Raw genomic sequence first — 25,480 nt, 5'->3', positions numbered from 1 at the left:
TGTAATTAGGTAAGCTCCGGGGGGAAACGGGCCCTATTTGGCCAACAGCAGGATGACCTATATATAAACAAAATGCAGCTGTTGCTCATTATTGTCTGTAACAAAAGGGATAAATGCTTGCTGCAATTGTTTACCTGTAGAGAGACCTGCCTAGGAGGGGGAAACCCTGTGTCCTAGTGCACGCTCTCCCTCTATGCAATTGCTTGAGAGGATAAAGTATCTGACTTTGCTGCACCCAACCAAAAGAGTGAGAACTCTGTTTTTCTCTGACACTAGTCACATGGAAATAAGGTGCTATTGGGCTGTTAGGAATACAATCCTGTCCTGATATTCCTATCACCTCCAGAGAAAGGGAAGAGCCTAGAAGATGTAAAAGGGAACTTAGTTTGATAGCCTCCTGTCTGGCAAGAACTTACTTATCAATAGCTGGGATGTGAAATCCTCATTTCTGTATTGTTCTATCACTGTAGTCTCCACTGTTAGAGAGCTTATTCCTTCACTCTCACACTTCCCTGGTCCTTCTCGCATGAACAGAGAGCAACGATACCCGAAGTCCAAAGGTGCAAACAATTCGATGTTTATTGGGGTGAACTTCCAGCAAGCTTAAATCCAATTCCTTTTTCCTTATTTTCGAATCCCAACTTACTTCCTGTTTGCCCCTAATTTATATAGTAATATTTTTAGCTATACCTTAACCAATCATTCTACTAAAATTTACCTAACCAATCCTAACATACTGTAACATAGTTATTTAGCCAATTATATTCCACCACCTTAATTAGTTTACACCCAGCAATATTAATTATACAGCAGACAGAAACAATTACAGAACCAGACAGAGACCATGCAAATAAACATACAGAACAATACAGAAGTGAGGATTTTACAACTACATCTATACAGACATAAGGGTTTTCCAGTTGTGTCTATTGATAAGTGAGTTCTTACCAGACAGAAAACTATCAACCTAAATTTCCTTTTACATGTTCTAGGCTCTTCCCTTTATCTGGAGGTGATAGATCGGATCACCTTCCTAACAGCCCCCGATTGCCTTATTTCAATATGACTAAACAGGGCCTCAGACTGTCACAGTGAGAGACACAGATAGACAATGATTTTGATTCTTTCTTTTATACCTCTGTAACTAGCCAAGTGATAAGAATACACCTAAATTCTTAAAGTATAGGCCAGACAGGCTTGAATATCTATATCCTAACATCCACTTCCCTATTGTTTGTCTGTATAATCTCTGTCTGGTTCTGTGATTGTTTCTGTCTGCTGTATAATTAATTTTGTTGGGTGTAAACCAATTAAGGTGGTGGAATATAATTGGTTAAATAACCATGTTACAATGTGTTAGGATTGGTTAGTTAAATTTCAGTAAAATGATTGGTTAAGGTCTAGCTAAGCAGAACTCAAGTTTGACTATATAGTCTGCAGTCAATCAGGAAGTAAGGGGGGAATGGGAACAGGGAATGGGGGTGGGGGAATTGGAATCAGGTTTTGCTAAGGGGGGGGGAATGGGGAAAGGGAACAGGGACACACGCAAGGCTCTGTGGTGTCAGAACTGGGAAGGGGGACACTAAGGAAGGAAACTGGAATCCTACTTGCTGGAAGTTCACCCCAATAAACAGCTAATTGTTTGCACCTTTGGACTTCGGATATTGTTGCTCTCTGTTCATGCGAGAAGGACCAGGGAAGTGAGAGGGTAAAGAAATAAGCCCCCTAACACATCCATCCCCACATACCCCTTCTATTCATCCATTCCCATACACACACCCCTCCATCTATCCACATACACACCCTACACCCATTAATCCCCCATACACCCTTTATCCATCCCAATACACCTCCCTTCCACCCCTCTATCCATCCATCCATCCCCACACACCCTCCATCCATCCATCTCCATACACCCCCTCTCTATCCATGCATCCCCACCACAGTCCTCTCTGCATCCATCCATCCCAATAGACCTGCCCCATCCATCCATCCCCATATACTCATCTCTCTCTCCATCCTTCCCCATACACCCCCCTCCATCCATCCATCCCAGCCCCATCTCTCCAAGCTCATACACCCCTCTATCTATCCATCCATCCATCAATCATAGAATCAGAGAATCATAGGACTGGAAGGGACCTCGAGAGGGCATCTACTCCAGTCCCCTGCACTCATGGCAGGACTAAGTATTATCTAGACCATCCATGGCAGGTGTTTGTCTGACCTGCTCTTAAAAATCCCCAATGATGGAGATTCCACAACCTCCCTCGGCAATTTATTCCAGTGCTTAACCACCCTGACAGTTTGGAAGTTTTTCCTAATGTCCAACCTAATCCGCCCTTGCTGCAATGTAAGCCCATTGCTTCTTGTTCTATCATCAGAGATTAAGAAGAACAATTTTTCTCCCTCCTCCTTGTAACAACCTTTTATGTACTTGAAAACTGCTATCATGTCCCCTCTCAGTCTTCTCTTCTCCAGACTAAACAAACCCATTTTTTTCAATCTTCCCTCATAGGTCATGTTTTCTAGACCTTTCATCATTTTTGTTGCTCTTCTCTGGACTTTCTCCAATTTGTCCACATTTTTTCCTGAAATGTGGTGCCCAGAACTGGACACAATACTCCAGTGGAGGCTTTATCAGTGGGGAGTAGAGCGGAAGAATTACTTCTAGTGTCTTGCTTACAACACTCCTGCTAATACATCCCAGAACGATGTTTGCTTTTTTTGTAACAGCGTTACACTGTTGACTCATATTTAGCTTGTGATCCACTATGACCCCCAGATCCCTTTCCGCAGTACTCCTTCCTAGGCAGTCCTTTCCCATTCTGTATGTGTGCAACTGATTGTTCCTTCCTAAGTGGAGTACTTTGCATTTGTCCCCCTGGGTTTCATCCTATTTTCCTCAGACCATTTCTCCAGTTTGTCCAGATCATTTTGAATTATGACCCTGTCCTCCAAAGCACTTGCAAACCCTCCCAGCTTGGTATCATCCGCAAACTTTATAAGTGTACTCTCTATGCCATTGATAAAGATATTGAACAGAACCGGACCCAGAACTGATCCCTGCGGGACCCCACTCGTTATGCCCTTCCAGCCTGACTGTGAACCATGGATAACTACTCTCTGGGAATGGTTTTCCAACCAGTTATGCACCCACCTTATAGTAGCTCCATCTAGGTTGTATTTCCCTAGTTTGTTTATGGGAAGGTCATGAGAGACAGTATCAAAAGCCTTACTAAAGTCAAGATATACCACATCTACCGCTTCCCCCTATCCACAAGGCTTGTTACCCTGTCAAAGAAAGCTATCAGGTTGGTTTGACATGATTTGTTCTTGACAAATCCATACTGACTGTTATTTATCACCTTATTATCTTCTAGATGTTTGCAAATTGATTGCTTAATTATTTTCTCCATTATCTTTCCGGGTACAGAAGTTTAGCTGACTGGTCTGTAATTCCCCAGGTTGTCCTTATTTCCCTTTTCATAGATGGGCACTAGATTTGCCCTTTTCCAGTCTTCTGGAATGTCTCTCGTCTGCCATGACTTTTCAAAGATAATCACTAATGGCTCAGATATCTCCTCTGTCAGTTCCTTGAGTATTCTAAGTTGTATTTCATTAGGCCCTGGTGATTTGAAGACATCTAACTTGTGTAAGTAATTTTTGACTTGTTCTTTCCCTATTTCAGACTCTGATCCTACCTCATTTTCACCGACATTCACTATGTTAGACGTCCAATCGCCACCAGCCTTCTTGGTGAAAACCAAAACAAAGAAGTCATTAAGCGCCTCTGCCATTTCCACATTTTCTGTTATTGTCTTTCCCCCCTCACTGAGTAACGGGCCTACTCATTCTAAGTGTGCAAACACTTACAACAATTGTCAGAACCCCAAAAATGGATAAGAGAAATAACAAATATGGACAAAAGTCCAAGACTTAATTAAATCTGGGAAATAGATAGGTGCAAGCAATAGATGCATAAAAGGAAATCAAACCCGAACCTCTGTGCATGTTGGGATAGCAGGATGGCCAAAGCCTTAATGCTCATCTCACCTTATGGGCAGCCTTTAGCTCCCTGAATTCGTGAGTATACGTGATACGGATTCTGCTGTTATTCTTATCTTGTTTTTCTAATTCTGTGATTTGCTTATATTGATCATGGTATTAATAAAACTCAAAGTCTCTGTGTGTCTCACCAATCATCTTCTTCATGACTGATCTCTAAGTAGCCACCAAGGAATGAACCTGTTATTAGTGACAAGTGCATTTTGCATCCCATTTTGCAACAGTGGGCTAGACCTCAATCCTCATGCCCACTGCCCGGATTATGTCACTCCCCAGTGCCTCAGGCAGTCTTCCTGTTCACTGCCCCTAAGCAATACCGCTCCGCAGGGGATGGTAAGGGAACCCAAGCCCGCTCTCTACTCTGGCTTCCGGTCCGGGGCCCTACAGTGAGCAGTTAAGGTCCAGGTGTTCATCAAACCTACTGCTCTCTTCTGTGGACTATTTCCTGCTGTACTTCTTTAAGCTTCTCCTTCACCAGCCTTCCTAGTCAGACCCCTCTGTCTTAGGCCTTCTAGGTAAACCCTTTCTCAGGGGTTCGTATCCCTTTTCTCAGGGGTTCCTATCTCCCCTACCTCAGGGAGAGATACTAAAGGCGTCTTCCACCACTGTTGCCAGCTTCCTGGCTTTATAGACGCCCCACCTGTTCCCTTACAGGTGAACTTCCTTCTAACTAACTCTCCACACAGCCTAATTTCCCCCGTTTGCAGCTTAATTGGCTGATTGGGCCCACCCAGCCTAATTCAACTCTCTCAGGGCCAGTGTGGGAAGCTGTCACGGGGTCCCCGGGCGATGCTCTGGAAGTGCTCCGTATGGAGCCAGTCAGGACTCTGGGGGAGCCTCCTTTCTCTGAGCAGAGTGTCGCCAGGACAAGAAGCTTCCACAGCTTCGACCTTCCTGGGTCTGACCTCGGAGCATTCAGCATCCCCTTCTCAACTGTGCGTTTCCCGCAGCGAGTCTGCCTGGGCGGGGCCCCTGGGGAAGCCAAAGGGGCCCTGCCCCCCAACTCCGCAGTCAGACGTGACTCAACCAGCCGGTAAAACAGAAGGTTTATTAGTCGACAGGAACACAGGGTAGAACAGAGCTTGTTAGCACAGAAATTAGTGACTTTCAACCAAGTCTATCTTGGGGGGACTCTGGGCTGGACACCCTGGACTCCTCCTTCTCCGAGTCCCAAAATCCAGACTGCCCAGCTTCCAGAGACCCAACCTCCAACACGCCCATCACTTCTCCTCCTGGTCCTTGTCTTGCTTCCTGTGTCACCTGGTTGCATCCCCCTCCTGGGCTCAGGCTACGAAGGGCACCGGCCCTAGCATACGTGCAGGCAGCTGGAGCCACCTCATGTGCCCAGGAGCGTCTCAGCCAAAGTCACACACCCTTAGTCCCACCACCTAGGCACTGGTGCAGTACGCAGGGAAACTGAGGCACACACAGCATTCATGCCAAACAGTAAGGCTCACATCCAACATTACAAGGGGAAATTCCCACTCTGTCACAGAATCACGCTCCAACACAATAACTAAAGATACAATTTGGTCATAGAGGTCACAGATCTCCATGACTTTTTTGGCTTCAGCTTCAACGCCCCCTGCAGTGGGGCTCCTCCAGCTGTCAGCCCCGCCGTGCCTATACCCTGATTTTGTTCATTTTTCCCATGACTGTTCCGTGAATTTTGCTTAATTGTATTGTGCCAAAATCGTATTCATCACAATGACTAACCTAGGAGAGAAACGTCTAACACAATCCAATGGCTGGAAGTTGAATTTAAACAAGCCCCCAACGCTTATCCTCTTTAAAATTCTCATGATTTTTAAGCCAGTCTCGTGATTTTTGGAGACCCCTGACTCAGGCTCTTTGAATGTGGAGGACCGGCAAAACTGGTAACTATGGATATAGGACCAGATCCTCGCCAACGGAGCTATGGCCAGTTCACACCGGCTGGGGACCTGGCCTCATCGACTCCAATGGAGATAAGGGCGATTCACACCATGTCTAATTCTTGTTTTGAATCACTTTGCTACAGCAGGGAACACAATACAACATGTTTTATCCGTGGGGTCTTGGACTTGGGACAGTGACTTGGGGGGGGGGGGGGGGGGGGGGGGGGACATGCTTCTCTGGGCTCTGTTATTGCTGGGTTGCCACCAGGCCAGGTTTTCCATTTATCCTTTTTGGAGGTAGCTGTCCTGGGAAATCTGTACAGGTGCTCAGCACACACTGCCAGCTGTCCTGTTGCATGAGGGCAGGATCATCCCGGATCTCCCCATTTTTTGTCCCTCAGAGGTGACAACCCTATGCAGTTCTCTGCTATGCCACCCCCCCCACCCCCCCACCCCCCGTTGCAACAGATTAGGAACTAACCAACTGCACTAAAAGCTACAGGAAGGGCGGAGGCCAGCTCCAAGTCTCGACAAACATTGAAGAGGAAAGTGAAAGTAATTTTTTTCTTTTTCACAGCAGCCATGTCAGGCATGTACCCTGTGAACGAGCTCCGGGATGAGCTGGTTTGTCCCATCTGCCTGGAGTCCTTTAAAGACCCAGTGATTCTAGACTGTGGGCACAATTACTGCCAAGCCTGTATCACCGACTGCTGGGGGGCGTCGGGCACAGGAGTGTGCCCCCAATGCAGGAAACCTCTCCCCGAGGGGCAGCTGAGGCCTAACAAGCATCTGGAGGCGGTGGCGGACATAGCGAGAGATCTACAAGGAGAATGCAAGAAACATCAAGAAGTTTTGAAGTTCTTCTGCAAGCAGGACCGGACCCTTATCTGCATGGTTTGCAAAGAGTCTCGAGAACACAGAGCTCACACAGTCATTCCCATTGGGGCGGCTGCAGAGGAGTGTAAGGTAGGACATTTGGGTAAAAATCAGAGACGGGGATAGATTGATTTGGACACAACTCCCCTGTTGCACTTTGCTCGGTCATTTACACTGAAGAAAAGTGGGTACAAAATGCTACTGGATTTCCATTTTTCACAGGTTTATGTGACTGTGTGAAGCAGGGGGTTGGACCCAATCAGGGTTATTTTATCTGCCTCTTCCCACAGGGTTCTCCCTTCCCTGGGACTAGGGTGACCAGAAATTCCAAAACTCCTGTCCCAGCTGCTGCTGTTGAAGGTGGAGAGGTGGGGAGGACCAGGCGAGGTGTTTTGTTTGATAAAGATTTCCAGGGTTGAGGACTTGTAGAAGGCCTAGAGAGAGAGAGTCTTTACCCCTCTGGGTCCCTTTTAATTCTTTCTACAGGCCTATTCTCTGTATGCTTTAGTCCTATATTTTTTATTATTTTATTGCCTTATTTCCACCTCTGAGTTTTTCTGCTCTATTTTTCCCCCTCTCTCGCCTTAGTCCTTGTTCTTCCTAACCACAGTTGTTTGAAAAAAAATCTCCTTCCTGGGAGATTTTGGGAAAAAATTCTTTAAAAAACAAACAAACAAAAGTGTGTGTTCTTCAATGAGAACATCTCAGTTTTCAAAAAAGTTTAAACTTAAACATGTTTTTGTTTCTGATTTTCAAACGACCACAAGAATTTCAGTTTGATTTTTCATTTAAAAAAAAAAAGAGAAAATTTAAAAGAAAAATAATTTCCTGCAAAAAAACCCAATTTCCTCTAAAAAGCCTCCCCTCCCCCAAAAAGTGGATGAATTTTTTGGACTGGTTTTACTGCTTACTCTTTCCCCATCTCCTTCAAACTGGACACTCCTTTGTTTCTGGCACCGGTCCCCATGCTCGCTCCTCTCCCCCCGCCCCTCCCCTTCCCAACCAGGAGGCCCCCCAGTCACTTGCTCCTCTCCACGGCCAGGAGAAACACCCTAAAATCTAAAATGGCGTCCCTCCAGCCCTCCCTTCTCGCAGGAAGTGACTGCAGACTCCTTCTCTGCAGCTGCCTCTCTGTCATCTTCCTGTCTTTATAAACCCAGCCCAGCTCCTTCCTCCTCAGCCGGGATCCCCCATTATTCAGTCAGGGGATTCCTTAAACCACCTGATTCCCCTCACCTGAGCCTGTCTAGTTAATTGGCCCCTTTCTGAGCCTCCATTAACCCCTTCAAGGCAAGTGTGAAATGAACACCCCATCACAGGAAGCCCCCTCCCCCCCATATATTTCTAATGCACACACCCCCGACAGGTCCCGACGGGTATTTTTAAGGTCACTTTTAAAGCTGAAGTAATTTCTTTGGGATTGTTGCAGAAGCAACTTCTGAGTCATCGGGCTCGTGTTCAGCGTGTGAGAGACGAGCGAGGGAGACGGGCAGCTGCTGAAGAAGGGAAATGTCAAATTCTACTGGTAAGCGTCCACTCTTCATACTGATCATTAATAGTCGCCAGTGTTAAGAATAGTCCCTGTCATAGGATGTACCTCTAGAGCACTCCCTGGGGGTGGAGGTGGGGGCATATCTCTCATCCAAGATGTCCTTCCCTGGCTGGAGGAGTGGCTGTGGAGTCAGTGTGGGGCGCACACTCTGGCTGTATGTCTTAGGAAGGCGGCTTCCGCAGCTCCCTTCTGGTTTTGTGCAAAATAAAAAAGGCAAACAAAATAATCCCACAAACCAGTCCAGGCTCCCCCCGCTGTCAAAACAAAACGCTTCAACCGACACTGTCAAAACGCAGTTTTTTTCATAATGTTTATTTCATGGGAAATTTTGAAATTTCGGCCTTTCCTTCCCATTCAGAATGGGATTTCTTTGGAAATGTCAGAATTTCCCGTGGAATGTAAATTACAGTTCCCAGCAACTTGACTAAATATCGACTTAGTAGCCTAATTTTAAGTTCCTACTTTTGAAAATCTTGGGACTGGTGATTTGGAGCCAGAGTATCGGTAAAATCTTTGACAAATACCTTTAGTGGAAGATGGGGACCTAATTGTTCAGTGCTTTTCGAATTCCCTCTCCTTTGGATCTAGGCTCCCTAGAAGAATCTCACAGGTAGGCACCTTATGCTGAAAACTGTATTGAGACACCTCCAAGTGAGACTGGTTCCAGTTTGATGTGTAAGGGCCATAGGGCTATGCCGATGTACCCCGCTGAGGATCTGCCCCCCAGAGTTCTGCCCTGTCTTAACAGGGGTCAGTCGCTCAGAGCTGAAATGCAGTTGCTACTGGGGAGGGGGACTTGGGAATCCTGTTACACTTTATGTCACAGCCCCGTTTATATCTGTTTATGACAGAAACAGCTGGAACGCCAGAAGCAGGAGATTGCGTCTGAATTCAAGCAAGTGCACCAGGTTTTGAAGCAGGAAGAGCAACTCGTGCGTAACCGCCTGGAAGGCACAATACAGGACCTTGGGAAGACGAGGAATAAAAATATTAAGGGGCTATTACGTCTCGATAACTGCATAGCTGAGATAAATCAGAAGTGCCAGCAGCCGGGGGTTGAACTCCTCAAGGTAAGACCCGTCAAAAAAATTTCCAACAGTCCATGGGATTTAGGCTCATAAGTGCTTAAATCACTTTTGAAAAAGAGACTTAGGCTCCTAAAGCAATTGGGTGTTGCAGCGCTGAGCCTAGCAATGCCTGAACACCTGTAAAAATCTGGGTCTCAGTCAATATTAGGGCCCCAGTGTGCCAGGCACTGCACAGACACATGGCGAGAGACAGTCCCTGCCCCAGCTGAGATCAGGGCCCTGTTGTGCCGGGCGCTGCACAGACACACAGGGAGAGACAGTCCATGCCCCAGCTGAGATCAGGGCCCCGTTGTGCCGGGCGCTGCACAGACACACAGCGAGAGACAGTCCCTGCCCTGAAGAACTTATAGTGTAACTAGTAAAGATCATGTGCAGCTGCAGGGAATTGTTGAGGGAACAAACGTGCACAGAAGAACTGTTCAGACCAATAGAATTGCCTAAAGCGTGTAGATCTTTGATTTCAGTGCAGCACAGCTGTTTACACTGTATTTTAATTTGGCTCTTTGTGTATTATATACAGAACAAGCATGTGTCTGAGGTGCTCAGGTGTCATGGGATTAAATGAAGTATAAAACTTTCACTGGATATTTATATATTGCACCAAATTGTGACTCACACACACACACACACACACAGAGCTAGTCTGATTCTATCCAACAGTCTCACACACAAGATGTTTTGATTCCATCCCGCATTCACACTTCCTGCTGTCATAATTTTCAGTTCTCTCTGAGCTTCTCTGGCCCCCTTCTCTATCTCATCTGTTAAAATGATCGGCAAGGAAATAGTTAATGCTGACATCAAATTGTAATCGTTAGGCTTCAGGGTCAACAACCAGTGAGACTAAAGAAGGGAGTTCTTTCCCCTCAGAGCTATTGTTTCAGACTCCCTGTAGACCTCACTCCACTGGTCACCCTTTTATCACCTTTAGAAAGTTTTTTAGCATCCACAAAGGCTGTAAACGTACTTTTTTTCCCCTAATCAAGGCTGAGAGTCTGCAGTATCTGCATATGCCATGCAGGCCCCATTACTATATCAAGCAGACCAGATATTTGACAGCCCTGCCATAGGCGGACAGATGGAGGCAGACAGTTTAGATAAATGGTAGAGATGGTTGAATTTAAAAAGTGGGGGGGGGAAGGAGTGGCATCATAATTTTTTTCTTGATTTTGTTTTTTTAATATTTAAATTCAAAATGTCAAAAATTTATTTCTCACCTACTGCATGGTTGGTCAAATAGGAGGGGGAAATCCTGCAAAAATTTCCCATTTCATCTAAAGGTCAAAACCTAAAAAAATTCAACTAGCTCTGACATAAACAGTAATAATAATACTTAATAATAACACCTGGCTCTTATCTAGAGTTTTCCATCAGTAGATGTCACAGCACTTTCTGAAGGAAGGTCAGGATCACTATCCCTATATCCCTATTTTACATATGGGGAAACTGAGGCACAGGGAGAGGAAGTGACTTGCCCAGGATCACCCAACAGGGCTCTGGCAGAGCTGGGACGAGAACAGAGCCACGCATGAAGTTTTCAAACATGCCCAATTTCCTATAGGAACCAAAATTTAAGGCAAAGTGAGTCCTCTGCCTAGGAGGGATTTCAGGTTTGTGGCCGATGAACTGAGTTTCTTTTTGTTTCCTTTTCCCTTTCTAGGATATTGACAGCACCTTAAGCAGGTATGTGTCTCCTTAGTCAGCCTCATGCTTCATCACATTGGGGAAAGGGTGCAAAGCCCAGCTGGGAATGTATAATGCCCCTCCCACCTCATCCTCCTCGTGGCTAAGAGGATGGAACAGGGAAAGCATCACAGGAATGTAGGAATTACCAGAGCAGATCAGACCAAGGGCCCATCTAGCCCTCTGGCTTGTCCTCTGAAGCACGAATCCTAGGAATGAAGATGCTGCTTATTGTGGGGTTGAATACTAGTCTTATGATATGGGACAACCGGGGTGAACAGTCTGCTCAGTAAAGATCATCTTGAGCATCTAGTGGCCCTGACCTGAGGCCAGGAGGCCCAGGCGGGGGCTGAGCAAGGGGGCCCGAGGTGAGAACTCCTCATGTTTAGGGCCCTTCCAAATTCACAGCCATGAAAAACGCATCACAGACTGTGAAATCTGATCTCCCCCCCCGTGAAGTCTGGTGTTTTGTGTGCTTTTACCCTATACCGTACAGATTTCATGGGGTAGACCAGCATTTCTCTAATTGGGGGTCCTGACCCAAAAGGGAGTTGCAGGGGGGGTCACAAGGTTATTTTGGGGGGTCGTGGTATTGCCACCCTTACTTTTGCACTGCTGCCTTCAGAGCTGGGTGGCTGGAGATGGCGGCTGCTGACTGAGGACCCAGCTCTGCAGGCAGCAGCACAGAAGTAAGGGTGGCAATACCATACCAGGCCATCCTTACTTCTGCGCTGTTGCTGGTGGCAGTGCTGCCTTCAGAGCTGGGCACTCAGCCAGCAGCCACCACCCTCCAGCTGTCCAGCTCTGAAGGCAGCGCCGCCACCAGCAGCAGCGCAGAAGTAAGGATAGCAGTACCACAACCTGCCCTCCCTCCCAAATAACCTTGAGACCCCCCCTCCCCCACAACTCCTTTTTGGGTCAGGACCCCTCCAATTACAATACAGAGACATTTCAGATTTAAATAGCTGAAATCATGACATTTACGATTTTTAAAATCCTATGACCGTGACAATGACCAAAATGGATGGTGAATTTGGTAGGGCCCTAATCATGTTCCATATTAGCTCCTTTTAACTCCCAAGTTTACATTGTTATACGTACTAAATAACGTACCGGGCCAGCATGCTCAGAGCTTGTGCTCGCCCCGGTTCTAGCTTCCCGCTGAGTGGATTGAGCAATTAGGATGGAGCATTCTGACAGGAACCTCGTTCTGTCTGCGTTAGGTGTGAGCAGGTGAAAGGTGAAGAGGAGGCGCCTGTTGATTCTTTGACTGAGCTGGCGAGCAGAGTGCAGGCTCTCTCGGAAAGCCGGAAAGTTCTACGTGATCTGCTGAAGAATTTCAGAGGTAAAGTTGTAACGGTAATGTTACTACTACTATTAATAATTAATAAAAGGTAAGTATTCCTGGTGGGCCTTTGAATTTTAAAATATTTGCTAGTGTGGTTCCCAGTAGTGATCACTTGAGGGTTTGATTCCCAGTCACACTCCAGTCCTGGTGTAAAGCTTAAAGGCGCCTTTAATTGGGTGCACAGACAGCAGGTGAAGCTTTCCCTTGGGGAGGCTCGCCCCTGCCCCGCCTCTTCCAACCGAGGCCCCGCCACTTCCAGCTGAGGCCACGCCCCCACTCCCACACCCGCTCGCTGCTCTCAGCCTCCCCCGCCCCATGGCCCCATGGCCCCAGCCAGGGTCAAGCTCTCAGCCTCGGCTGGGACCGTGGCCAAACTCTCGGCCCTGGCTGGAGCTCTGAGCCTGGAGCCCCTCCCCTGTTCTGCCCCTTCTGCCTGCAGCCCCGCCCATAGCTCCACCCCTTCTCCACAGCCCCGCCCCTGTTCCGCCCCTTCCGCCTGCAGCCCCGCCCATGGCCCCACCCCATTCCACCCCTTCTCCACAGCCCCGTCCCCATACAGCCCCTTCCCTACTGCTCTGCCCCTGTTCCACCCCCACTCCGCCTCTTCCCCCGCCCGAGGCCCTGGCCCCCCCACTGCAGCCCCGCCCATGGCCCCATCCCATTCCACCCCTTCTCCACAGCCCGGCCCCTGTTCCACCCATGGCCCCATCCCCATTCTGCCCCTTCCCCCACTGCTCTGCCCCTGTTCCACCCCCACTCCGCCTCTTCCCTGGCTCCCCCACGGCAGCACCAAAACTGGAAAAGCCCTGGGGCCATGGCAGGGAGTGAGAGCTTCTCCAGCCCAGGGCTGTGGTGGGGGGAGATTTTTCCATAGGCCCCAAAACTGCCACTGCTCCTCCCACATCTTATCAGTTACCTTTCAGTTCAATTTTTCCAACTAAGCCACATTCTTTCAAGGCCTCCCCACCACTGCTAACAGGCCCTGAATTTCACACAAACTGCAAAGCATGTATTTGCTTTAGCCGAGCTATTGTAACCCTTTATATCCTGATCTAATCCTACAGTGGGCAGCCCCTGCGTAAACCCAAAATACGGGGAGTGCAAAGACAGCTTAATGCTCAGTCCCCTGTTTGCCCCCAAACACAGGAACAGCGTAACTGACCCTCGGGAGCCGATAGTAACAATATTCTACCACAGCAATGAACTGAGTTGGAACTCTTCCTTATTGATTATTTAACATTTAGATTCTGTTGGTGCCTGGAGGCCAAGCAGGTCAGGGACCCTTTGTGTCAATGACAGGCCCTGCTCCAAAAAGCTCACTGTTAAATGGTGCACAAACGATGGTTGTGATTCTCAGTCTGTCTTATTCCCAGTGGAATTGGCTCCAGAATTGGGTCCTCTTGAAAACGTCTCGTCTGAGGTTCAGAGACAAGTGAGTGGTGAAGACCCAACGGAGGAGGTGCCGGACAACCCTAAACAAGAGGACACTTCTGTTTGCCTGCTGGACTATGAGGTATTGTATTCTGTGGCCGTTCGGGGAGCCAGGTGCCAGGAATGGGCGTTAGTGGTTGTCAGAAAGTCTAGAGCAGATCCGCAGTAGGTGTAAATGGGCGTAACTCAATTGAAGACAAATGGATTGAAGTCAGTGAAGCTTCTGTGGTCTACACCAGTTGAGGATCTGGCCCTTTGAGTCCACTAGGGATGTTACTAGTGTATATCGATTCTCTGTGGAGGGTGATAAGGTACTACATGTGGAATCTAAATATGTCAATGAAATGTTTGCGGTAGGGCTGAGTGAAAGTCAGTATTTCTGTTTGATAGTTCCACATTTGTTCCACATAGTTTGGGTGCTTCACGCCCCCATTCTCCCTTATGGGCCTGGTCTCCTTTTTGGACTACATCTCATGATGCACCTCAGTCAGAGATGGTAATGCTGTGCATCATGGGAGATGTAGTCCAGCCATGTGCCTGGCCCATAGGGGAGAATGTGCCATGAGGCATCGGAGCATGTTAGGCAGATGCAGTTTAATGTCAAACTGACTTGAAACAAAATGTTTTGATTCAGTTCACCAAACGGAAGGTTTCAATTTGGGTCAAATCAACCCAAAACTAAATATTTCATTTTGATTTTCCCAAGAGAAAATCAATAATTTTCACTGAAATTGAAATATGTCGATGAAAAATTCCTGACCAAAGGTACCAAACCATGTATAATTTCTTGTAACAATCGACCTGTGAACAGAGATGCAGATCACAAGGACCTCCATGGGGTGACTTGTTTTCTTTTCCTTCTAGGATGGCGAATGTACCTCAGACAGGTAAGTGTCTTCTTCTCTCCATCACACTCACACTTCACTACAGGGTGGGTCCAATGCTCACTGACGTCAGTGTGAGTCTTTCCATTGACACCAGTGAGCAGTGGGTGAGCCCTATGTTGGAAAGAGGGGTTAGGAATTGATTGAAGATAGGCCTGCTCCAGCACACAGTGGCTAAGAGGATCAATCCATAGAGTCTTCCAAACTCTAATTCCTATATAAATCATAGCTCATCCATCCTTCCTGTACCAAGCCTGGATAATTCAAGTTCATTCCCTACAGTCTGTTCTCTGGGGATTTGTCCAGTTGGATTTCTGCATTGGGGCTCCGATCCCTTCACTTGGCGAGATGATTCCATAATTTAAAATATTCCTCATCATCCTGCTAGGAAGTCCCATCCCACCACACACATTTTCCTGTTACTTGTATACTCCCTCCTACTCTTAAACAATACTTCTGTGCCATGATGCATAGACTCACAGTCCTTCTTAAATAGGAAGAATGTATTAAACAGCCACAACTATAGACTCAAACAAACAGTCTTCTACATAGCTTGAGTTCCAGTTTTGTCTTTCTTGTTTACCTCTATACATCACAAAAGAGACAGCTGAATAATAATAATCAGTATTCACATTCCATGTCCATTAGTGGAACTGTATTCTGTAGGGCTAGCAGGAGTATGATGCAATACAAATTTATTCTAGCCATTGAAGTGAACAGCTCTGACTCTGGTACATCCCAGGAACAGACTTTTTTTGAGTGAGAAAGGACCAATTTTACAGCATCACTTTTCAGAGTGGAGAAGCACCATTATTCTAGCTCAGTAACGTAGGTCTAAAGCCAGTTGAAATATGGAATTTCCAAACCATGGAGAATTCTGAGATTTCAAAATTTGTCTTTGTTCCAAATTGGAATGAAAAGTCGAAATTTAAAAATTTACTGTGAAAGAAAATGTCTGAGATATTTCATTTTGGAAATATTAAAACAACCTTATTGAAAAGAAACATTTCAGTAAGGTCAGAACATTTTTTTTAGACTCTATCATGGATATAACATCATATGAATTCTTTTCTCACTCTAAGGGGAGTGAAGCTCTGGAACAGGCTTCCAAGGGAGGATGTGGAATCCCCATCACTGGAGGTGTTTAAGACCAGGTTGGACAAATGCCTATCAGGGATGGCCTAGGTTTACTTGGTCCTGCCTCATTGCATGGGGATGGACTACGTGACCTCTTGAAATTCCTTCCAGCCTGACACTTCTGTGATTCTGCAATATATTATAATGTAAACAAAAGGCAAAATGTCAGTCATTCCCATAGAAAATTTTGGCAGAATCAACAGAGTTGTGTGAAACATTTTGATTTTGTTGAATCAGCATTTTCCAATTGTTCAGTAGGAAAACTTTTGACCAATTCTACTTATGTCCCTTCTCTGCATTGCTGAGTCTTGCTGGACACACAACTGGCCTTAACCTTTTGGAGTGAACAGTTTTTCAGCATCCCACATACTTTGTGTTGACAGAATGAAACAGAATATAGAGCTGGTTAAAAAACTGTGGTAAAAATTGTGTGTGTGGGGGGGGGGAGGGTCAACATTCCAAGCAAAGTTTTCATCAAGACTTTAAAATATTTTGACCAGCTCTAAATTTAATCAAAAATTGGGGGAAAACAACAAAAATTTCATCAGTTCACCCCCGCCCACACACACACACACACACACACACACACACACACTTTATTGTCAAAATTGGAATTCTCAACGAGCTCTCACACAATAACAAATAACTGGAATGTATCTATATATTTTTTCTCTACAGCTGTCAGAAGCAAGAAGCTATCCCTACTGACAGACAGAATAATTTAACTGACTTCATAAACGTTGAGCCAGAGGGAGACATAGGTAAAGGGTGATCTTCGGGGTATTTTGGTACTAAATTGTTGTGCTGAAAGCTGCTAATGGCTCCCATCAAGTGAGTCTTTGATCCAAAGACAATCACAGACCTCATTAAAGACAGTGGATTTGCCAAGCACCTTCCTTCAGGCTGAACAAAAGGGATGGGGCGTGAATGGTAACAGGGTCTTATAGAAAACAAAGCCCCTAATATTGGGACAGTCCCAATAAAATCGGAACGTCTGATCACCCTATAGTGGCCTGCCAGTGACCTTGGACAAGTCACTTCAAAACTCTGTTCCTCAGTTTCCCCATCTAGAAAATCATATAATGATCGTGACCTCCTTTGTACAGCACTAGATAAAAGCTAGAGATAATTAATCTTGTCTATTTACAAAGAAGGCTCACACAGTCCCATCTCCCCAAACACTGTAGCAACAAACAGCAGCAGGCCTTCTCCTTGCTCAGAAATCCCCATGTCTGCCCCTCCAGCGAGCTCTGTGCCCAGAGAGCTCTGTCTCTCTGCTTCCTCCCAGGGTCACTCTCACTTCTCCAAGTTTCCTGCTTCCAGCACACCCAGGCTTGCTAGCCCCTGTGTTTGCAACCAGGGAAGCCCTCAGCCCACACAGTCCAGGGCCATGTGCCTAATCCCATGGCAAGAAGGTTTAAGAACCTGGCACCTTTAGCATCACAGTATAGGTTGCAAATACCTTAGCTACAGCAGTAATTCTGTAGGTGTTTAGCAGTTGTAGGCTGTTATCCTCTATGTGGACCAGCTGCTCGAGGGGAACGCAACACACACTTCCAGGTTGTTATATCAGCATGGCAGTCTGCTAGAAATCCAGCTTCTGGTGTGGCCTGAATCTCTTTCCTGTTAGCAGAGTTCAACTGTCCAAGGCACTTTATATCGCCAGGGTTTTTGTAGCTCACCTCCTGCTCACGTAGCATCGCTCTGTCCCTCAGACAGCACCCATTGTGTGCTTTCCAAAGTCACTCACTACTGCAGCTGCGGCCACTGATCACAAGGGGTCTCTCAGCACCACAAGGGATGGCAGAACGTCTGTTAGCTCAGAGATCAGCTCTCACAAGCATCCACAAACTCAAGGGTGAGATTTTCAAAGGGGATTTGTGCCCCTAACTCCCTTAGGCACTTTGGAACTTCCAGCCCAAACAGTTACCTGGATTATCCAGACTTTTGAAAATCTCTCTCCCAGACCCCATCTCCTCTGACATTGGACCACAGTCCTCTTACAGGCTCTGCAACCTTCCCATCCCAGATCCACTCCCTGAAGATCTGGGAGGAGGGTCATGCCTGCCTGTGGCACTCATGAAAATCCAGAGTGGGTTAAAGACTCCTGAGCCCACAGTGACGTCCTACAGAAGGTAGAAGTGGGTGGGGAATGGTCAGAACTCTGCCTCTGCGAGGGGAGACGAGAGACTGTCCCGATTTCAAAGCAGGGTGACTTCTAGAAATGGGTCAAGCTTCATGGTGGTGGCGTCTTAACTTTACTAGGCTGGTTTGTCCATGTCTTCTGCTTCAGGGATAAAGGCAGCCTCTAACTAATGGGGTCAGGAGGGAATTGTCCCTGGGGGCACATTGTCTCATATCTCCTACCGCAGGTTCTTGCCCTTTCCTCTGAAGCAGCTGGTGTCGGCCGTGGTCAGAGACAGGACAGCAGGCGAGATGGACCCAATGGTCTGATCCAGTCTGACAAGTCCTATGTTCCTATGCCCAGTAACCCACCTTTACCTGTAGAGCAGCCCAGTGATAGTATTAATGGCTTGTTCTTTTATAGGTCACTGGTTTGACTCCAAGGTGAGGAGACGTGGTGCATGGAAAATCGTAGCTGCTGTCGTAGCTACAGTACTTGCGGTTCTCCTTATCGCAGTGATTGGCGGGTCAGGTGAGTGTGTAACCCAGCTCTGTGTGTTCCATTCCGACCTAGAACTGTCCTAATGACGTGCCCTGTCCTCTCTGGTTTCACGCACACCAGCTGCAGTTACAATGCCACAGCCTTGCTGCGGGGCCTCCTGCTCCTTCTATTGCCAGTCCAGCCAGAACAGAGCCTCAGAGGGTTAAACATGCACAGGTAGTGCAATATATAGACCCCTGGTCTGATCCAGTCTGTACCGCCTCTATGAAGTCCTCCTCTTGCATCTTATGTTTGTAGCAAGACAACAGTGACACCTGCTGATTGATTGTAGGCACTGCACGCATTTTAAAGCAGGGATGTCAAACTCAGTGGTAGGTTTGAACAGAGCCCAAGGGGGAATCTGGCCTTTTTATGCTAACTAAGCTCTTGATTATTCTCATCATTCAGTCACTTACTGTCACATTCAGCATCGCTGAGTGGGGGAACTTGCTCTTCTTTGGGACGCTGCTATTCCTGCTCTTTGTTGCTCTTCCTCTCCCATCCTCGTTTCTCTGTTTCGCTTCCGCTTCCTTGTTATTATTTCTCTACTCCTTTCTTCCCTCTGCATTTCCTCCCCTGCAGCAGTTCTCTAATCAAGAGCCCCAGGGGTTTCATTCCCACACCATTCTCATTCTGTCTGCTGAAATGACAAAACAGTTAACTAGTTAATGCCGGTATTAAATATGTCATCATGAGGGTTTAGAGTGAACACTGCAATGAGATGAATTGACACCTCTCAGAGCAATTGGCTCAGGCTCTCTGCAGACTCAGGCAATGTTGTGGCAGCTTTTCCCCTCTCAGCTCTACTGGCTCAGGCTCTCTATAAACTCAGGCAGATGTTGCTGCATTGATTACACTTGGGTCACATTTGGAAGGCTCACTTTGGTACCATGAAGGCTGACAGTGATATTTTTAAAAAGATGAAAGCTGAGTGGCTACAGGGAGGCAGTGTGGTCTAGTGAATAGAGTGCTGGCTCTGCCACTGGCCTGCTGGGTGATCTTGGTCAAGTCACCTCTCCTATCTGTTCCTCAGTTTCCCCATCTGTAAAATGGGGATAATGATACTGACCACTTCTGTAAGGCACTTTGAGATCGATGGTTTAAAAGAGATATATAAGAACTAGGTATTTTTATTATTATTTAATGATTGTTACAGAATTTGACTGTGCCATGCAGGTCACAGCAATACATTGGGGGGAAGGGGGATAGAATTACTGTTGACTTCCATGGGAGCAGCATTAGCCCAGCACTGAGCAGTTTTGAAAGTCCTGCTCTAAATGGGAAAGCTGTTCCATACCCCCACCCTGAAGGTAACACCCAGAGCTTGTGTCCGTGAATAAATCTGGTAAATGGGCATTTTCGCTGTACAGTCCAGAGGGTTCTATCACACGACCTGATTTCAAAGTAGGAGCTTGACTTTGATTTGGGGATCATTTCTCTCTATAAATCTCACCCTGTTTTATTGCTGATGCTTTTAGTCCCTTGCAGCAGCCACCAGACGTTCTGGAGCCTGTGTCTGAAGGGTTTTTCCCTCTGATTCCCGGCAGATCCAGAGGTGGGGTGGGAGAAAGATGCTCTTACCCCTTTTTACTTTTCAGTGTCAAAGGCCAGAGTGACTCCTCCGGACAGCCCTGCCGCCTGCTGCCCTGAACACTGGATTGGGTACCAAGGAAAATGTTACCTTTTCTCTGAGGATGAAGCAAACTGGACCTCGACCCAACATTTCTGCTCCTCCCACGGTGCCTCTTTGGCTTGGCTTGACACCCTGCAGGAAAAGGTGACGAAATTTAAAAAAAAAAAGATGATTGTAGGTACCGATTAAAGTATCTCAGCCCAGGAGAAAAGGATAGCACCCCCCAAAACAGAGTGAACCCATTTCTGAATGCAAAATATAAATTATATTTATTTGAATTGTAGCAGTGAGCCTCAACTGAGATCAGGGCCCCGTTGTGCCAGGGATTGCACAAAAACAGAGAGACAGTCCCTGCCCCAGCTGAGATCAGGGCCCCGTTGTGCCGGGCGCTGCACAGACACACAGAAAGAGATAGTCCCTGTGCTGATGATCTTACACTCTAAATATGCAAAACAGACAAGGAGAAGATTATTATCCCCATTTTACAGATGGGGAACTGAAGCCCAGGGGGAATATGGGTAGGATTTCCAAAAGGGCTCAGTGTTGGCCTTACCTGTACAGGGAGAGAATATCAGATACTAGAACAGTCTAACAGGCAAAGGAAGAGGAAGATCCAGAGGTGCAGAAATTAGATAAATTCAACCTGGAAGTAAGGCACAACATTTTGTCAGTGGTTAATTACCCCTGGGAGCAGCTTCCAGAGGGAGGTCGTGGATTCTTCGTCACTTGCAGTCTTTAAATCAAGTGTGGGTGACTTTCTGAATGACACACTCTAGCTCAGCCAGAAGTTATGGGCTGGATGCAGGAGTCACTGGGTAGACTCCTCTGGTCCTTGTGATGCAGGAGGTCAGGCTAGATCATCTGATGGTCCCTTTCGGTTCTAGGGTCTGAGTTCTGTGTTATGCTGAGGCCCTTTTACACTGATCTGTCGTAGCATCAGGGAGAATCAGGCCCTGTGACTCTGAGTAGGGAGAGAAGGATGAGTCCAAGGGGTTTGGTTTGTCGTCATAGACTCATAGGACTAGAAGGGACCTCAAGAGGTCGTCTAGTCCAGTCCCCTGCACTCATGGCAGGACTAAGTATTAGTCCCTGACAGGTGTTTGTCCAACCTGCTCTTAACCATCCCCAATGATGGAGATTCCACAACCTCCCTAGGCAATTTATTTCAATGCTTAACCACTCTGACAGTTAGGAAGTTTTGCCTAATGTCCAACCTAAACCTCCCTTGCTGCAATTTAAGCCCATTGCTTCTTGTCCTGTCCTCAGAGGTTAAGAACAACAATTTTTCTCCCTCCTCATTGTAACAACCTTTTATGTACTTGAAAATGGTTCTCATGTCCCCTCTCAGTCTTCTCTTCTCCAGACTAAACAAACCCAATGTTTTCAATTTTCCCTCATAGGTCATATTTTCTAGACCTTTCATCATTTTTGTTGCTCTTCTCTGGACTTTCTCCAATTTGTCCAACATCTTTCCTGAAATGTGGCGCCCAGAACTGGACACAATACTCCCGCTGAGGCCTAATCAGCGCGGAGTAAAGCGAAAGAATTACTTCTCGCGTCTTGCTTAAACCAATGTAAAAAAGCCAAACAATGTTATGTCTATTTCCCCTTTGCATTCTTTAAAAGGATTTCTTGATGCAACACAAAGGCTACCTTGATCCCTGGATCGGCCTCAGTAGGGAACCGGGCCAGCCCTGGAAGTGGGCCAATGGCTCAGTATTCAACGACCTGTGAGTCATTTTCTTTCTATTCACTCTCTTGGGTCACAGGCAGCTGAGGTGGGGGCTCCCCTGTCTGTGGGTCGGTTCTAAACTTCCAGCCCTTGCTGTGGGACGGATGGAGACTCCTCCTACAGTCCTTGGGGAGGCAGGAGTTCACCCAGAAATCACTCCAGCACCTTCACTGGCAAATGCACAATCCAAGTGCCCCTCAGCATCAGTCAGAGCATTTCCTTCCCCTTGGGCTCCAGCTGATTCTCAAAGGCCGTGCAGGCTCACAGAGACCAGAGCTGCTCCCTTAGCAGGAAGGATGGCCCAATGGTTACAGCGCTGACCTGACACTAGGAGACCTGGGCTTAATTCTTTGCTCTGCCACAGACTCCCTGTATGACCTTGATCAAGTCTCTTAGTCTCCCTGTGCCCCGTCTGCAAAACTGGGATAAAAGCAGGGGAGTTTTGAGGATCAATACGTAAAAGAGTGTGAGGTGCTCTGATACTGTGGGGGTGGGGGGTAGATATGGACCTGAGGCTGATAAATAGAACCTGTCCTCAGACTCTCCTCTTGCTGTATCCCAGCAGCAGCCTGGGGAGTCCCTTCTCCAATGGGAGAAGAGCTGGGAGTAAGGCAGGGTTTCCTGCCAGCCAATCAGGGCTCTGGGAGCAGGGGACTGGCCCATTCACACTGCCAAGATGTGGAGTGGAAGTTACACACAACTAAAAGTCTGAATACAGACAGATCTACTGGAAATAATCACTGCTTCTTAGTTTGCTTATGTAATAATTCAATATTTTCATGGGCGGCAAGTTCTATGGGCCCATGGTGCCTGGGCACCAGGAATATTCCTGGCCCAGGGCCCGGCTCCAGCACTGTCTGAGGCCAGGTCTCTCCCTTGGCCCGATCTTCCGCGCCCAGGCACTCCCCTGCATGCGTCCCCAGGCGATTTAAAACGGCCCGGGGCCCCCACTCACCACTGGCAGCACAGCGGGGCTGAGCAGCTTCCTCCCCGCTCGCTCCATGTGGCTGCGGCCCCTGGGCGGGGTGGGTCTGTGTCCTGCCCCAAGCGCCCCTGTGGCCAATAGGAAGCTGTGGGGCGGTGCCTGGGGCTAGCAGCACACGGAGGCCCACTGGCCCGCCCTGCCTAGAAGCTCCAGGTAAGCGCCACACCCCCCAAGCCCCTCCCAGAGCCTGCACCCCCACCCCTTTCCCACACACCCCCTCCTGCCCCCAAACTCCCTCCAAAAACCTGCAACCCCAGCCCAGAGCCTGCCCCCCCACCCCAAACTCCCTCCCAGAGCCTGCACCCCCTCCCTGCACCCCCTCCTGCACCCAAACTCTGTCCCAGAGTCTGCACCCCTCACCCTGTCCTGCACCCCCAGCCCCTGCCCCATCCCAGAGCCTGCACCCAGCACCCAAACTCCATCCCAGAGCCTGCACCCTCACCCCCTCCTACACCTCCACCCCTTGCCCCAGCCCAGAGCCTACACCCAAACTCCATCTCAGAGCCTGCACTCCCTCCTGCACCCCAGACCCCCTCCCCCACCCAAAGTCCCTCCCAGAGCCCAACCTCTCACCCCTTCTGCACCCAAACTCCCTCCCAGAGCCTGCACCCCTCCTGCACCCCAATTCCCTGCCCTAGCCCAGGGCCTGCACCCCAGATTTCCTCCCCCGAACCAAGCTCCCTCCCAGAGCCTTAGGCAGGTGGGGGGCGGAGTTTGGGGGGGGCAGGCTCTGGGCGTTCTGGGCACCACCAAAATTTCTACAAACCTGCCGCCACTGAATATTTTCACTAGGACTTGGACTCAAATTCTGTGCTGACTGCACAGGGTAGAACTAACCGGGGAGATGTTAATGCCAGAGGAGAAATTCCATCGTCAGGGAGGTGGCAGACAAGACTTAAGATAGGTCTTGTAATTACTGCTAAGTGAAATTTTTCAGGCGAAACTTTTTTCCGAATTGCAGATTCAGCTACGCTGCAATGGTTTGTGAATTCATGTTGGATTCATGAAATTGTTTCAGTTAAAAAGAAAGAAAGAGAGAATCCTGAAAATCGATTTTTTTTGTTTGACGCACCTTTTTCTTGGTTTTGGAATTTCCTTTAATTTTATTTAAAAAACAATCAAAAACATTTTAAAATGATCAAAGTCAAAATGAAGTGTTTCAGTTTTGCCAAACAAAACATTTTGACCCAAAACTAACTTTTTCAACTTTTTGATTCTCCAAAATTTTTGAAAATGTCATTTTCTAGGTCAATCTGGAACTATTTTTTTTGTCGTTTTTTTAGAATCGCCAGTGAACTGAAAAATCCATTATTCACACTCTGCTTGTAATGGCCTCCTACACAGGGGTCAGTTTCATCCGCTCAAGAGTCCTCTGAGATGAGAAGGAACGGTCTGATCCCTGACTGATTGTAGCTTCATTGCTCTTACTTTTTTGCAGGTTTCAAATAGGAGAAGGAGGAGAATGCGCCTTTATGTACAAAAACACTGTCAGCAGTTCAAGGTGCTACATAAAGAGGAACTGGATCTGTAGCAAACCTAATGGATTTGCAAAGAGATAAATTACTTAATAACTACAGGAACTCCTCATTTAACGTCGTCCCAGTTAATGTTGTTTCGTTGCTGATCAATTAGAGAACATGTTCGGTTAAAGTTGTGCAATGCTCACTTATAACGTTGTTTGGCGGCCACCTGCTTTGTCCATTGCTTGCAGGAAGAGCAGCCCATTGGAGCGAGCTGGTGGGGGCTTGGAGCCAGGGTGGACCAGCAGCCCCCCTATCAGCTCCCCTAAGTTCCCTGTGCAGCAGCCGCCCAGCAGGCAATCAATTGCCGGGCAGTTCGGGTGTCCCTCCCCCCACTGCCGTGTGCTGCTCCTGCCCCCTGCCTTGGAGCTGCTCCCGGGAGCCTCCTGCTTGCTGTGCGGGGGGGGAGAGGGGTGCTAATGTCAGGGTGTTCCCCTCCCCCACTCCTGCCTCTCGCTCCTGTTCCCCATCTCCACAGATCCGGGGGGGACACGACAGGGCTCAGGACAGAGGGAGCTTGCTGGCAGCAGCTGCTGTCTCAACTTGCTGATCTACTTAAAAAGGCAACGTACTTAGAGTGGGGGCAGCGTACTTAAAGGGGCAATGCACGTGTGTGTCTCTCTCACACACACACACACACACACACACATACACGATGTGTGTCTCTGTCTCTCTCTCTCTGTCTCTCTCTCACGCATACACACGGTGTGTGTCTCTGTCTCACACACACATGCAGCCCCCGGCACTTTGGAAAGTGGAGGGAGTAGTGCGCTCCAGTGGGATAGCCTGGGTTCATCACCACATTCAGTTTCGCTGGGAATATTTGCAGCCACTGCCATGCGTCTATTGTGTCTCCTCCCTCCACAACAATAGTTTAGTTATATAATATATAGACTTATAGAGAGAGACCTTCTAAAAAACGTTAAAATGTATTACCGGCAAGCAAAACCTTAAATTAAAGTAAATAAATGAAGACTCGGCACACTGCTTCTGAAAGGTTG

At 47.6% G+C, this 25,480-nt stretch overlaps 1 protein-coding gene across 1 annotated transcript; it reads left to right on the top strand.

The window, feature by feature from the left end:
- The first annotated feature begins 6,527 nt into the window (after window positions 1-6,527).
- Window positions 6,528-24,518, top strand: LOC112124948 (E3 ubiquitin-protein ligase TRIM11-like). Its single transcript, XM_024223405.1, has 12 exons — window positions 6,528-6,911; window positions 8,251-8,346; window positions 9,225-9,443; window positions 11,122-11,144; window positions 12,368-12,489; window positions 13,866-14,005; window positions 14,788-14,810; window positions 16,623-16,705; window positions 18,493-18,600; window positions 20,208-20,386; window positions 21,869-21,972; window positions 24,398-24,518. Exons 1-12 carry the CDS (start codon window positions 6,528-6,530, stop codon window positions 24,516-24,518), a joined length of 1,602 nt encoding a protein of 533 aa, XP_024079173.1.
- Window positions 24,519-25,480: the final 962 nt, after the last annotated feature.

This window comes from Terrapene carolina, unplaced genomic scaffold (assembly GCF_002925995.2).
Source record: "Terrapene carolina triunguis isolate 2854851 unplaced genomic scaffold, T_m_triunguis-2.0 Scaffold26721, whole genome shotgun sequence".
In the NCBI taxonomy this organism is placed as follows: Eukaryota; Metazoa; Chordata; order Testudines; family Emydidae; genus Terrapene; species Terrapene triunguis.
Note: the sequence above shows the minus strand (reverse complement) of the source record. Positions and strands in the feature narration are given on the sequence as shown.